This window comes from Nycticebus coucang, chromosome X (assembly GCF_027406575.1).
Source record: "Nycticebus coucang isolate mNycCou1 chromosome X, mNycCou1.pri, whole genome shotgun sequence".
NCBI classification, from domain to species: Eukaryota; Metazoa; Chordata; class Mammalia; order Primates; family Lorisidae; genus Nycticebus; species Nycticebus coucang.
The window spans coordinates 157,357,659-157,370,700 of NC_069804.1; the positions used below are offsets into that span (position 1 = coordinate 157,357,659).

The window sequence follows — 13,042 nt, forward strand, 5'->3', positions numbered from 1 at the left end:
TAGCCCCAGAAACAAAGTCCCCTTTTGCTGGAGCTGCAACCATTACTTCCCCCCTTCTCCTAACCTCTGTATGGCCCTCTCCCACAGTGGGCCTTTCCCATTGGCCAGCCAAACACAACCGACAGCGGCAGCCAATGGGAGCTGCTCTCCTGAACATTCAGAGGATGGGTGCTCGTGGTGTGATGAGGGGAGGTTGGCGCCTGGTACGCGCCCCCTTACATCTGGCAAGTCTGTGGCAGAAACAGTAACACCCCCCTACACACGCACACTCGCAGCGTCCCCCGCTCTCAGCTGTGCGGGGGCCCCCTCAATCTGCTGCGGGTCTTGGCAGCGCCCTCCCCTGCTGCTTGGGGCCCCGCGAGTGCACCTGCTTACTCAGTAAACAGAGCATCCTTTTATCCTAAGGCTGGGGAAGGAGAAGACCCACAGCGGGGAGCTGTGGAGGCACGGTTTGGCTGCCCGCTTCTCCCAAGGCGAAAGAGAGGTATCTTTGCCCCCAACGCCACCCGCGCCGAGTTGCGTTGCTCCGAGGACGAAGTGCTCCAGGGATGCCCTAGGGTGTAGCTGTCTTTGTCCTTTCCAGCTATTCTCTTTGGCCGCTGCCCCCCCCCAATGCACTCCAAGAAAGTGGGGGTGGAGAGCCTAAAACCTATAACAGAAACGGGGGCAAGGAGAAAGAAGTGTATCCCAGGGTGGTGTGTGCCGCTCAACCCACCCCTCTCCCCCAGTCTGTCCCTGGGGTCCAGGCAGGGAGCGTTGAGGCAAAGGTGCGGTGGCGGCTTGAGGAGCATCTGGTCTGAGGGTACACACAGGCAGGAGGCTCTCGGCTTGCACATCTCCTCCATCTCTCCTTCTCTCCCTGGCTTTTGTGTTAGTGCCTCGGAGCTACAAGGAGGGTGCGCTGGAGGAGGAGCGGGGCCCGGGCTGAGAGGCACCCCCCTTCACGCGCGCGCGCGCACACGTTGCCGGCGCACGCACACGCGCGCGGACATACACTCACAGACACACACACGCGCGCACAAAGCTCGTTCGCCTCGAGCACTAACGTGGCCGTTTTCTTTGTGTGGAACCCTCCAGGGGGGTTGGGGCCCCGGTTCGGTCCGGGGGAGATGGCGCAGCCCATCCTGGGCGATGGGAGCCTACAGCCCGCCTCAGCCGCTGGCCTGGCATCCCTGGAGCTCCACTCGTCCCTAGACCAGTATGTGCAGATTCGCATCTTCAAAATCATCGTGATTGGGGACTCCAACGTGGGGAAGACCTGCCTGACCTTTCGCTTTTGCGGAGGTTCCTTCCCAGACAAGACTGAAGCCACCATCGGCGTGGACTTCAGGGAGAAGACCGTGGAAATCGAGGGCGAGAAGATCAAGGTGATCCAGATGGTCAGATCTGGGAAGGGAGGGTTTTGGGAGGGGGCCTGGCCTGAGGCATAGCTCTCTAGTGGTTGTAACCGTCCGGGCGCATGGCTGTGTCACTGCTTGCTGACCCCAAGACCCTCGGAACCTCCTTTCGCCTCTTCCAGTGGCCACATCCCTACCTCATCCAATTTTTTAGGGCAAGTGGGATAGATTCTATGCTTACCCTTTGCCCCTGCTTGACAGCTCCTGCCGGAGATCCCATCCCTGAACCCCTAGATGAGCAGTGGCACCTGTGGGCAGAGGGAGGCATGAAGCATCCATCAGTCCTAGTCTGTGGTTTGGATCTCAAAGCACTTTACACATCTTGAGGTCTCTTCTACCTCTTGGGTTCCAATAGGCTGCAAAACCCCACTTTGGCTAAGGGGAGGAAAGGATGGAGATCCATGGTGAATTAAAGCTGTTTTATTTTAAATTGCAGTTTACAATTAAGATTAGGGCTGAGTTGGGATGGGGGTGTAATGGGGTAGTTCTGGCACAAAGCCATGAGCCCATCTAAAGAAATAGAGACAGGGTCACATGCTGGCCCTTCATAATAGACAAAACTTGTTCTTTTGGAACAGCCCCCTTCAAATGACACCTTTTTACTTGTCTGGGGTACCTAATGAATGAACTGCCCATTATTTATTCTATTGGTATTGTCTTCAAGAGGCCTTTGAAAAAAATACAGAGCAACTTAACTGAGGACCAAGGGAAATGCCTTTTCCTTTCCTCCCCCATTAGTTTATGAAATAGGATAACTACAAATATTGTTGTCTGACCATTTGTGCTCACTTTTAATTCAGAAAAGGTAGAAACTTGACAAGGCAGGAATATGTCAATGTGCAGGGGATGGTGGGACGACAGACATGGCAAGGGCAACTTCGTGTGTCAGGAGAGCAGAAGGTGGAAGGATTATGGGGAGAAAAGCACCTATAAAGCCACTGGGGACACTGAAATCCAGCTCTTCTAGAGTCACAGTGGCCTTTTCTTGAGCCTATGGTTGGACCTTAGACAGAATCAAAGTGAAGGTAAATCTCCCTCTTGTTGGTGAAACAGCAAAAGTGACCACAAGGTCCCTCTTCTGAGTGATGCGGGGGGGAAAGGGGCAAGTAACTGGAGAGACTGATGAAACACTCCAAACACTCCAAACTGTTCAAGACTCCTGGCTGTTTGATTATTAAAATGAACATGTTTTAATATGGCTTCAGAAACTGGGCCAAGGTACTAGATGGCAGGAAGATGGATAACTCAGTACTGATAAGAGAGAGCTCAGAGTCAGAACGATAGAGCATTATTTTGAAATTGGAGGAGAATTGGTACAATTCCCTTTAAAGTCAAAGTTATTTGTCTCTATCCTCTCCTAGGGCTGTGGTATGTTGACATTCGCTTGGTTAGGTCTTCCTCTAGTGTGTCTAGCTTCTTTAATATAAGATTCTGCAATTTCTAAAATATGCCTTTTTTATCCAAAGTAGAAATTTATTTATGGATGAGCTCTTAAACCTTTAGAAACCTTAAAGTTTAAGGCTATCATTTGTTTAAAATCAAGTGGCACAGTGAGCAGAGTTTTTTGGATTTAAAAGGGAGGAAATAAGTCCATCTAAAATTTAGATGGAGGAGAAAAGAAGTGTTTGGTAGTCTAGGGGAGGAGGGAGGAGGAAGGACGAGGAGAGAGGAGAGTGGAAAGCTAGAAGTAATAAATGGGCGGTGAAAAGAGTGGAAGAGAGTCACCACCCAATGGCCTTGGGAGAACTTGTATACTATTCCTTCCCTTTTAACACCCCTGTACTTAGTCGAACTGGATTTCACAGTCTGTGCCAAAGATTCCTGACTTTTTCCCAGAGGACAGAGTCTGTGACAATGTGACTCACTAGAAACAGAACTCAGCACAACACCACGTGCTGATAAGTGCTTAATACAGGTTTTTTTTGGAAGATGCTATTTTCAAGGGGACAAAGGCTTGTGATACTGCTCATGGAGCAGCCCTCTGAGAGCAGATTCTGAAGAAACTCAGAGTGAAGCATGGGAATGGTGAGATGGTGGCCCTGCCTCTTGTAAAGCTGCTGCAACCTCAGGGCCAGAGCTGGCAGGCAAGAGACTGGCATGTCCATGGGAAGATGGCAGAGCTTGGAAGCTAGCACGTGATCCAGACAGGAGAAGATTTGGCCCCACACTCTAGTTGGCCTGGAGTTTCTCAAGAAACAAGTGCCAAAGCCACCATGCTAGTAGGTGACTGCCAAGGGCTTCCCCCTTTGGGAGACAGAGAGAAGTCTAGTGTAACAGGCTGAAGTAGCCCTAGACCACAGCCAGCAATAGAAAGTTGTCAGTATAAAATACCAGTTCTCACAGGACAGTGACAGAGAGGTCTCAGCCTGCTCTTCTCAGTCCAAGAGTAGGGTGTGGCCCCTTGGGCTTCCTCCTGGTATCCCAGGGTAGCATACACATCCCCTGCTAGGTGATGGCTGTTTGGTGTAGTTGGGGCCACACTCTTAATTATCAGGGCCACCCCAGGGGACTGAAGCCCCATTTGGCATCTATAATCACTATGTCCTCCACCCTCACCCTATCACAACATTTACAATCCAGGTGTTTCTTGGTTAAAATGAACATCAAGAAAAGCCTCCATAGTCCTGACGCATTTCAACATTCAAAGAGCATTTCCAATTCACTGTGTTCACTCCACAGCACTGAAGTGTTTGATTACTGATTTACTATAAAGTTTATTTCATCCACTCCTATCTATAAAAGTTTATAAACAATGTCTTAAACATAAAAAAAGAAAAGCCTCCAATGAATAGGCAATAATAATAATAACAATTTCTATTTATTGAATAAATAAAGACCCCAGGTGAGGTGCTTTACATGTATTGTCTTATTTGATCCTCATAGCAGCCCTATGAAATCAGTACTTTTTTTTTGGGGGGTGCGGGGCTGGGTTCGAACTCACCACCTCCGGCGTATGGGACTGGCACCCCACCCCTTTGAGCCATAGGCGCTGCCAAATCAGTACTATTGTTATCATTCCCATTCCATAGATAAGCAGACTGGGGTTGAGAGAGATGAAATAACTTGCCCAATGGCACATGGAGCTAAGCTTTGGTTTTTGACTCTTGAGCCCAAGCACTTCACCATCCTTCACTTTGCCTTCCTTGTGACAGGGCCAGGATTCCAACCTAGATTCAGAGCCCACGCTCTTTACCATTGCACTCCACTATAGGGGGCAATAGACTCCACTGGATTGGAGGATTGTGCACGGTGGGGTGGGGAGGGGACGTAGAATGCCAGGCAGCTAGTCTTCTAGGCCAGGGAACATAGGATTATAGCCAGAGGACCTAAGAGCCTTATAATATGTCTCCTTCAACTGCATCTAAACACACTGAAACCATGTGGGTTTCACTTTTTGCACCTTGTCTGTCTCACCTTGGGTATGAGAATCAGAGAATGGGGTGGCACCTGTGGCTCAAAGGAGTAGGGCGCTGGCCCCCTATGCCGGAGGTGGTGGGTTCAAGCCCAGCCCAGCCAAAAACTGCAAAAAAAAAAAGAATCAGAGAATGTTCAGAGATAGAGATGCTCTAATCTCCTCCTTTTATAGATAGGAAACAGGCTCTAGGGACTTACCCAAGATCACAGAGGTCCAGGCCTAGAACTCAGGTCTCCTAACACCCTTTCTGGTGCTCTTTCCATTCATTATGCCACCTGACTTAAAAGAGCACATAAATCTCTATTCCAAGCTAGCTCCTTGGTTCATCCAACTCATGAAGTTATCTGTGACAGGGATACAGAGGGACATATATGGGAAAAGCTGACAGTCTTTCCTGGCATCAGCCTAGAAAGGGTGGAGGCATCCCCCAACTCCCCAAAGGGTAGGTGGAGTTTCCCTTAATGACCATTATATGTCTGTCACCTACAGATTTAGCTAAATCTCTTGTGTCTGTCTCTGTCTGAAAGCACTGGAAATGTTGAACAGCAGTGTGTGTGTTGGAGGAGGGCAGGTGGTACAGGGTAGGCTCAGAAACTAATTTTTGAACCATTCTTTGTAAATTCTTACAGAAGCCACCCTCCTGTCTAGTTGGGTTCCTTCCACAGGCTGGGCACTCTCTCTGCCTCAGCACTCAGGACCAAACTACAGGTCAGCCATAGCTGTAGGCAGGTGCGGCCCAGGACTATGGTTATCTCTTCCTTTGCTCTCACTGGGATAAGACACCTTCCTGTGTTACATTACTGAGTGCATGGAGGCTGAGCTGAGTGTTCCTCAGAAGCTGCCTGCAGTCAGAATGACATCATGTCTTTTGTAGGGCTTCTGGGCTTCCATCTCCTGCCAGTTAGCTTAATGGTTGATTATCCATCAGTGTTTCTCTGTCTCCTTGGCTGTCTCTCTCTCTCTCTGTAAGTTTCTCTTTGTCTCTGCCCTCCTTTGCCATTCTCTGTGTCAGCTTTGTGTATCTTAGATGCACATGGGACAGTCCAGCTAGTTGAAAACCGATTTCTTTTAAACTTTTCCCGTCATTCACTGAGGCATGCTCCAAAGGTTACAGATGTATTTGTCTCCCTTTTTGCACTTCTACCCTCCCCCATCAGCCTCCAACAAAAGGACATTGATGCCTCATCTATATAAAGATGCTAGATATGTTCCCTAGGGAAAAGAAAGACCCATGTCAGCTAAGAGCATATGCAGGGCCTGGAGGGGAGCTTGCTGAAACACCCAGGGAGGGATAGCCCCAGGAAAATGGTTCAAAAGGCTAGATGTATTTTTAGCAGCTCCCCACGCTGTCCCTTCAACCCTCCTTCAGCACCCCATCAACTTGGGCCTGTCCCCAGCCTCCCATGCCATGTTTCCAGCATTCCTCTCGCCTCCCCCTCCTCACTGGACTGCCCTGGCCTTGGCTCTGTCTCACCTTCGAGAAGCCAAGCTTTCTGTGCTCCGTAAAATGAGAACCAGTGGATCCACGGAACAGTGTTAGCAGGAGACAGCCCAATGGGCTTTCTGAGATGACAGAAACAACTAATATTTGTAGAGTACTTGACATTTTGCAAAGGCCCTTTCTCATCTGTGATTTCATTGGATCATCCTGGCAACTGTGAGAGCATCAAGTTCCCATTGTAGAGATGAGGAAAGTGAGGGAAGTTAAAGGACTTGCCTGGTCATTTACTCAGCTATTAATACTAAGAGGAGGAACTGCTCCTTTCCAACAGTACCTTATCAAGTCCAAGTCATTGTCCATGTAGATTTAATAGTGTAGGTTTCAGGCCTGGGAGGAAGGGAGAATATGTCATGTACTTATAAGAAATTTTAATACTGGCCAGTGCCTGTGGCTCAAAGGAGTAGGGTGCCAGCACCATATACCAGAGGTGGTGGGTTAAAACCCAGCCCTGGCCAAAAACTGCAAAAAGAAAGAAAGAAAGGAAGGAAGGAGGGAGGGAAGGAAGGAAAGAAAGAAAAGAAAAAAGAAATTCTAATACTAACAGCGTTCTTACACAGTTGCCATTGTTATCTTCAGTTTTCCACCTGAGGACACTTAAGATAAAGTCATTTACCCAAAGACACCTAACTGGTACATGATTGGGCCAAGAATTTGCAACCAAGTTGCTTTGACTCCACTATACCCTACTGGCCCTCTCAGAGAAAGGAGGATCAGAGAGCATGTATGTGATGAAGGGGCATTCATCACCCCTGTCTATGTGTGGCTGCAGTGCCCACAGGAAGGGAGGACAGGGTGGTAGGACAGCCTGCTGCAAAAGGGGGAGGAGATGCTTTCACAGACTGGCAGGGGTCAGGGATTTATGAGGATGCTGAGAAGAACAGGAACACTAAACCCTTAAACACAAATGAGATCATTTCGTGTGTCCAGTGAGCCTGACTGCCATGCTCTTCCTTTTTAGGGCTCTGAGGCCACACCACTGGTTCTTCTATTTTCTGCTGTGAGCAGCTTGCTTCCTGGCTCCCCTCTCAACTCAGACAGGGCTGCAAAGGACTCAGGATAGGGTATATAAAGAGCTAGAATGGGAGCATTGCCTACAGTTTCAATTCTGAGTCTCCAATAAAAGCTTTGAGGCTTCCGATAGTGTTGGAAAGGCAAAGGAGGTCTCCAGCAGGGAGGGCCTCCCTGCAGTTCCGGCAACTTGGGTGGCATACACAATTATGAAGCCAAAGAAAAGCCAAACGGCCAACCTTACTTAGCCTCAAACACCTCACACACTCCCACCCGTGTTCCTGTTAGTGGCAGGTATTTTTAGAGTCCTGAGCTCATGGTGTTAAAGCATCTGCCACATGCCTGAGGGCTGATAGGGATTCAGCCTTACTCAGAGGCAAGAGTTAAGCTGGGGGGGGATCAGGTGCCAAGTGGTGATGATATTCTCAGTCTATACCTGCTTTCTTCCCACTGACCTCGGTTCCTCTCCTGTCCTGTTCTCCCTTTCTTCCCGTTCAGAACAACAGAGACGTGTCTCTTCTTGCAGAAGCAAATCAGCCTTCAAGGACTTAAGTGTTTCTGTGTAACCAAAGTCAGATATCTCTCTGAAGTCACCTTAGCAGATGCCTAAAATGCCAGACTGCTGGTAGTTGGGGTGGCTTGGGCCAATCCTGCCTTTTGATAATGCTGCTAATGATGATGATGATGACAACCAAAGACTGCTTACAGTTTAGCTGGAGAGATGCCAGGAGCACTGAGGAAACAATTAGAAAACACATAAATAGGCTTGGCGCCTGTAGCTCAGCGGCTAGGGCGCCAGCCATATACACCAGGGCTGGCAGGTTCGAACCCTGCCTGGGCCTGCTAAACAACGACGACAAATACAACAAAATAGCCAGGCTATTTTGGGTGCCTGTGGTCCCAGCTACTCGGGAGGCTGAGGCAAGAGAATCGCCTAAGCCCAAGAATTTGAGGTTGCTGTGAGCTGTGACGCCATGGCAGTCTACCAAGGGCTACATAGACTCTGTCTCAAAAAAAAAGAAAACGCATAAATACATTCGAAGTGGTATGCCACAGACTCAAAGTGCAACAGACATTTCTAAGAAAAGAGGATTGAAGAGAAGGTGGAGGTTTGAGGAAGAAGGTGGAAGTATAAGCCAAACCTTGCAGAATGGGTATAGGGCAATGAGAGGGCAACAGTTCCGTAGGGGAAAGGTAGACCAGCAGGATCAAATGTACACAGGAGGGAATGAACCAGGTGTAGCTGAGTGGTTTGAAACCAGATTGGGAGGGGTCAAATTATGATGCCACATGCAGTAGATGGCTATTGGATACAGGTGGGGATTTAGGACGCCTAGTCTGAAAGCAGTGTTCAGGAGGCACTGGGGTGGAGACTGTAGTCCAGGAGTGAGGAGAGGAGGATCTGGCAGAGGGACATTAAAATTGAAATAGAAGAAGGGGGGCGGTGCCTGTGGCTCAAGGTGTAGGGCGCTGACCCCATATACCAGAGGTGGCGGGTTCAAACCCAGCCCTGGCCAAAAAATTGCAAAAAAAAGAAAGAAATAGAAGAAGGGTTAAATCTGAAGGTTGTGTCAAAGGAACTCAAAAGCCATGTGGACAGAGGAGATGAAGGGATGCCAGCACAATGAGAACTAATGTTCAGAACCATGACTCTGGGGCCCCGTAAGATCTTCACTCAGCCAAGAGATTCAATTATATTTACTAGATTATACTTACTGACTGCTAACTCCAAATAAAGGCTATACTTTGTTTTAAGAGCTGTAGTAGTCAATTAGTGACCATAATCAAATTTTCTTTGATAACTGAGAATTGTATAGGGCCTTGGGACCATCATTCTAAGCATGAATTTTTCTTGTCCAAGGCATTGGATGTACAAACGGTAATAGATTAGGCTGAATGTGTGTTGACTCCAGAGTATCCCCTGGGAGTTCTGTCTTTAAATATATTACTGATATCAGCTATTTTTCTTTAAAAGTTGGCCTTTATCCCAAAATCTGAGACACAGAAGAAAAATCCAGTGAGCTAAATGACCTTCTACATAACCAAAAAGTGAATTTAAAAATAAATTGAGCTAGAAATTGCGGTGCCTGTGGCTCAGTGAGTAGGATGCTGGCCCCATATACTAAGGGTGGTGAGTTCAAACCCAACCTCGACCAAACTGCAACAATAAAAAAAATAAATAAATAAAAACTTAAAAAAAAAGTAATGGGAAAAAACCCAACCCAAGACAAAGTAATGCAAGCAAAGTAAGGTATGCTTGCAGCAGAAAATTGGGAAAGTAAAAAAAAGGAGAAGAAAATAAAAATCACCTATAGTCCCATTGTCTATAAATAACCATTAATGTTCTGATATATGCACTATCAGTCTTTGTGTATATCTTTGTTTATTTTTTTTTATTTTTTTATTTTTGTAGAGAGAGAGTTTCACTTTACTGCCCTTGGTAGAGTGCTGTGGCGTCACACAGCTCACAGCAACCTCCAACTCCTGGGCTTAGGTGATTCTCCTGCCTCAGCCTCCCGAGTACCTGGGACTACAGGCGTCCGCCACAACGCCCGGCTATTTTTTGGTTGCAGTTTGGCCGGGGCTGGGTTTTAACCCGCCACCCTCGGCATATGGGGCTGGCGCCCTACTCACTGAGCCATAGGCCAATTTTTTAGTGTTTTTAAAAATTAGAACCATAGGTTGGGTGCAGTGGCTCATGCCTGCAATCCTAGCACTTTGGGAGGCTGAGGCGGGTGGATTGGCTGAGCTCAGGAGTTCAAGACCAGCCTGAGCCAGAGTGAGACCCCATATTAGAAAAACTAGCTGGGGCCTCATGGCAGGCGCCAGTAGTCCCAGCTACTTGGGAGGCTGAGGCAAGAAGATTTCATGAGTCCAAGAGTTTGAGGTTGCTGTGAACTGTGACGCCATGACACTCTATAGAGGGCAACAAAGTGAGACTCTGTCTCAAAAATAAATAAATAAATAAACTGATAAAAATTGGGACCCTAGCATATGAAAAATTTTGTATCCTGGGCGGCGCCTGTGGCTCAAGGAGTAGGGCGCCGGTCCCATATGCCAGAGGTGGCAGGTTCAAACCTAGCCCTGGCCAAAATAAAAAAAAAAAAAAAGAAAAATTTTGTATCCTGTGTGTTTTTGGATTTTTTTTTTTTTTTGAGACAGTCTATGTCACCCTCAGTAGAATGCTGTGGCATCAAAGCTCACAGCAACCTCCAAACTCTTAGGCTTAAGTGATTCTCTTGCCTCAGCCTCCCAAGTAGCTGGGACTACAGGCGCCAGCCACAATGCCCAGCTATTTTTTTGGTTGCAATTGTTATTGCTGATTTTAGCTGGCCTGGGCGGGGTTCGAACCTTCCAGCCTTGGTGTATGTGGCCAGCGTCCTACCCCCTGAGCACGGGTGCCGCCTGAAAACTTTTTTTTTTTTGCAGTTTTGGCCAGGGCTGAGTTTGAACCCGCTACCTCTGGCATATGGGGCCAGCACCCCACTCCTTTGAGCCACAGGCGCTACCCCTGAACACATTATTTTTAATGGATGCAAAATAGCCCATTATGTAAGATATATACCTTAGCTATTCCTCTCCTGATGAGTGTTTAGGTTGTTTCCTGTTATATAAAAAATACAGATGATACTGTGATTAAGATCTTTGTGTAGAATTTTGACCATATCCCTGCTATTTGTTTTCTCAAACCCAAACTCCTGGCCTCAAGCGATTCTCCCATCTCAGCTTCCAACAGTGCGAGGATTACAGGTGTGATACACTGCACCTGGCCTCGGCTATTTCTTTTGTATGTATTTCTGGAAGTGGGATTACAAGCTCTAAGAATTGTGAACATTTTTAAGGTTCTTGATAATATTGCCGGATTGCCCTTCAGAAAAGTTGACTAATTTGCATTCCTGGTTTTTCAACTAAAAACCTCAAGGTTTTTTTTTTTTTTTTTTTTTTGAGACAGAGTCTCGCTTTGTCACCCTTGGAAGAGTGCTGCGGCGTCATAGCTAACAGCAACCTCAAACTCCTGTGCTTAAGAGATCCTCTTGCCTCAACCTCCTAAATACCTGGGACTACAGGTGCCCACCACAACACCTGGCTATTTTTAGAGACAGGGTCTCGCTCTTGCTCAGGCTGGCCTTGAACTCATGAGCTCAGGCAATCTACCTGCCTCAGCCTCCCAGAGTGTTAGGATTATGATGTGAGCCACCGTAGCCAGCCAAAAAGCTCAAGTTTTTTTTTTTTTTTGAGACAGAGTCTCACTTTATCACCCTTGGTAGAGTGCCCCGGTGTCACAACTCACAGCAACCTCCAAATCCTGGGCTTAGGCGATTCTCTTGCCTCAGCCTCCCAAGTAGCTGGGACTACAAGTGCCCGCCAAAACACCCGGCTATTTTTTTGTTGCAGTTTGGCCAGGGCTGGCTGTGAACCTGCCACCCTTGGTATATGGGGCTGGCGCCCTGCTCACTCAGCCACAGGTGCTGCCCATCTCAAGATTTTTTTTTTTTTTTAACTCAAGATTCTCAGTGAACTATCTTAAGAAAAACTTGACAAATTCTGCAACTTCTAAGAACCACTTCCTGTGTCAGGACTCACAACCTCATTTTTATAATACTATATGTAGAACCATGTTTTCTCCTATCTGTTCATGTTTCCTTTTCTGACTCCACATACGGGTTTTTGTGTCTTACAGGTTCAGGTGTGGGACACAGCAGGTCAGGAACGCTTCCGCAAAAGCATGGTCGAGCATTACTACCGCAATGTGCATGCTGTGGTCTTTGTCTATGACGTCACCAAGATGACATCCTTTACCAACCTCAAAATGTGGATTCAAGAATGCAATGGGCATGCTGTGCCTCCACTAGTTCCGAAAGTGCTTGTGGGCAACAAGTGTGACTTGAGGGAACAGATCCAGGTGCCCTCCAACTTAGCCCTGAAATTTGCTGATGCCCACAACATGCTCTTGTTTGAAACATCAGCCAAGGACCCCAAAGAGAGCCAGAATGTGGAGTCAATTTTCATGTGCCTGGCTTGCCGATTGAAGACCCAGAAATCCCTGTTGTACCGTGATACTGAGAGGCAGCAGGGGAAGGTGCAGAAACTGGAGTTCCCACAGGAAGCTAACAGTAAAGCTTCCTGTCCTTGTTGAAACCAAATGGTGTAAATACAAGATAAATTATCGCTGGAGTTTTTTCTTTCCCTATTTTCCGTGCCTGCATAACCTGCTCGTTTCTGTACAAATTGATATCAAAATAAAATTTGTATAGATTATCACATGACTTTTTGTCTTGCTTTCCTCCAAGAAGACATTTCTGATGGTGATGAGTGGAAGAGGCAGCCTGTCCTACGAGGGTGATATATTGGTGCCAAGGAATGCTCCCTACTAGCTTCCTGTGCTTTCTGACATGCTCATCATTTGAGTCACTTCTTCAGGACTAATTAATTCTCTCACTCAGTATCGTCAGTGGGCAGAAATGCCTGGCGGGGTTGGGACACAGGCCAGAGTTGTTTTTCTAGAGAGCCAGTGCAGGTGGAAGGACAGAAATGTCTTGAAGAGAGATACAGACTCATCAATCTAGGTTTCCGAGATGTGTGCCTTGGTTGCCAAGATAGGTTGCTCTTTCCCTATTTCCCAAAGTTTAAGAATAAAAAGCACAGGGTGGTACCTGTGGCTCAGTTGGTAGGGCGCCGGCCCCATATACCGAGGGTGGCGGGTTCAAACCCGGCCCCGGC

The 13,042-nt window shown here is 47.5% G+C and overlaps 1 protein-coding gene across 1 annotated transcript; it reads left to right on the forward strand.

Moving 5' to 3' along the window:
* The first annotated feature begins 387 nt into the window (after positions 1 to 387).
* Positions 388 to 12,580, forward strand: RAB33A (RAB33A, member RAS oncogene family). The gene is made up of 3 exons (XM_053579710.1): positions 388 to 484; positions 1,078 to 1,367; positions 12,003 to 12,580. The coding sequence occupies exons 2-3, from the start codon at positions 1,110 to 1,112 to the stop codon at positions 12,456 to 12,458; spliced, it is 714 nt and encodes a 237-aa protein (XP_053435685.1). The 5' UTR covers positions 388 to 484; positions 1,078 to 1,109; the 3' UTR covers positions 12,459 to 12,580.
* Positions 12,581 to 13,042: the final 462 nt, after the last annotated feature.

Bases quoted from the DNA above. Each gene is read 5' to 3' on its own strand.
- RAB33A (XM_053579710.1), top strand. From the start codon at position 1,110: ATGGCGCAGCCCATCCTGGGCGATGGGAGCCTACAGCCCGCCTCAGCC. The intron at 1,368-12,002 runs GTGATCCAGATG...TGTGTCTTACAG, and splicing joins TCGAGGGCGAGAAGATCAAG to GTTCAGGTGTGGGACACAGC.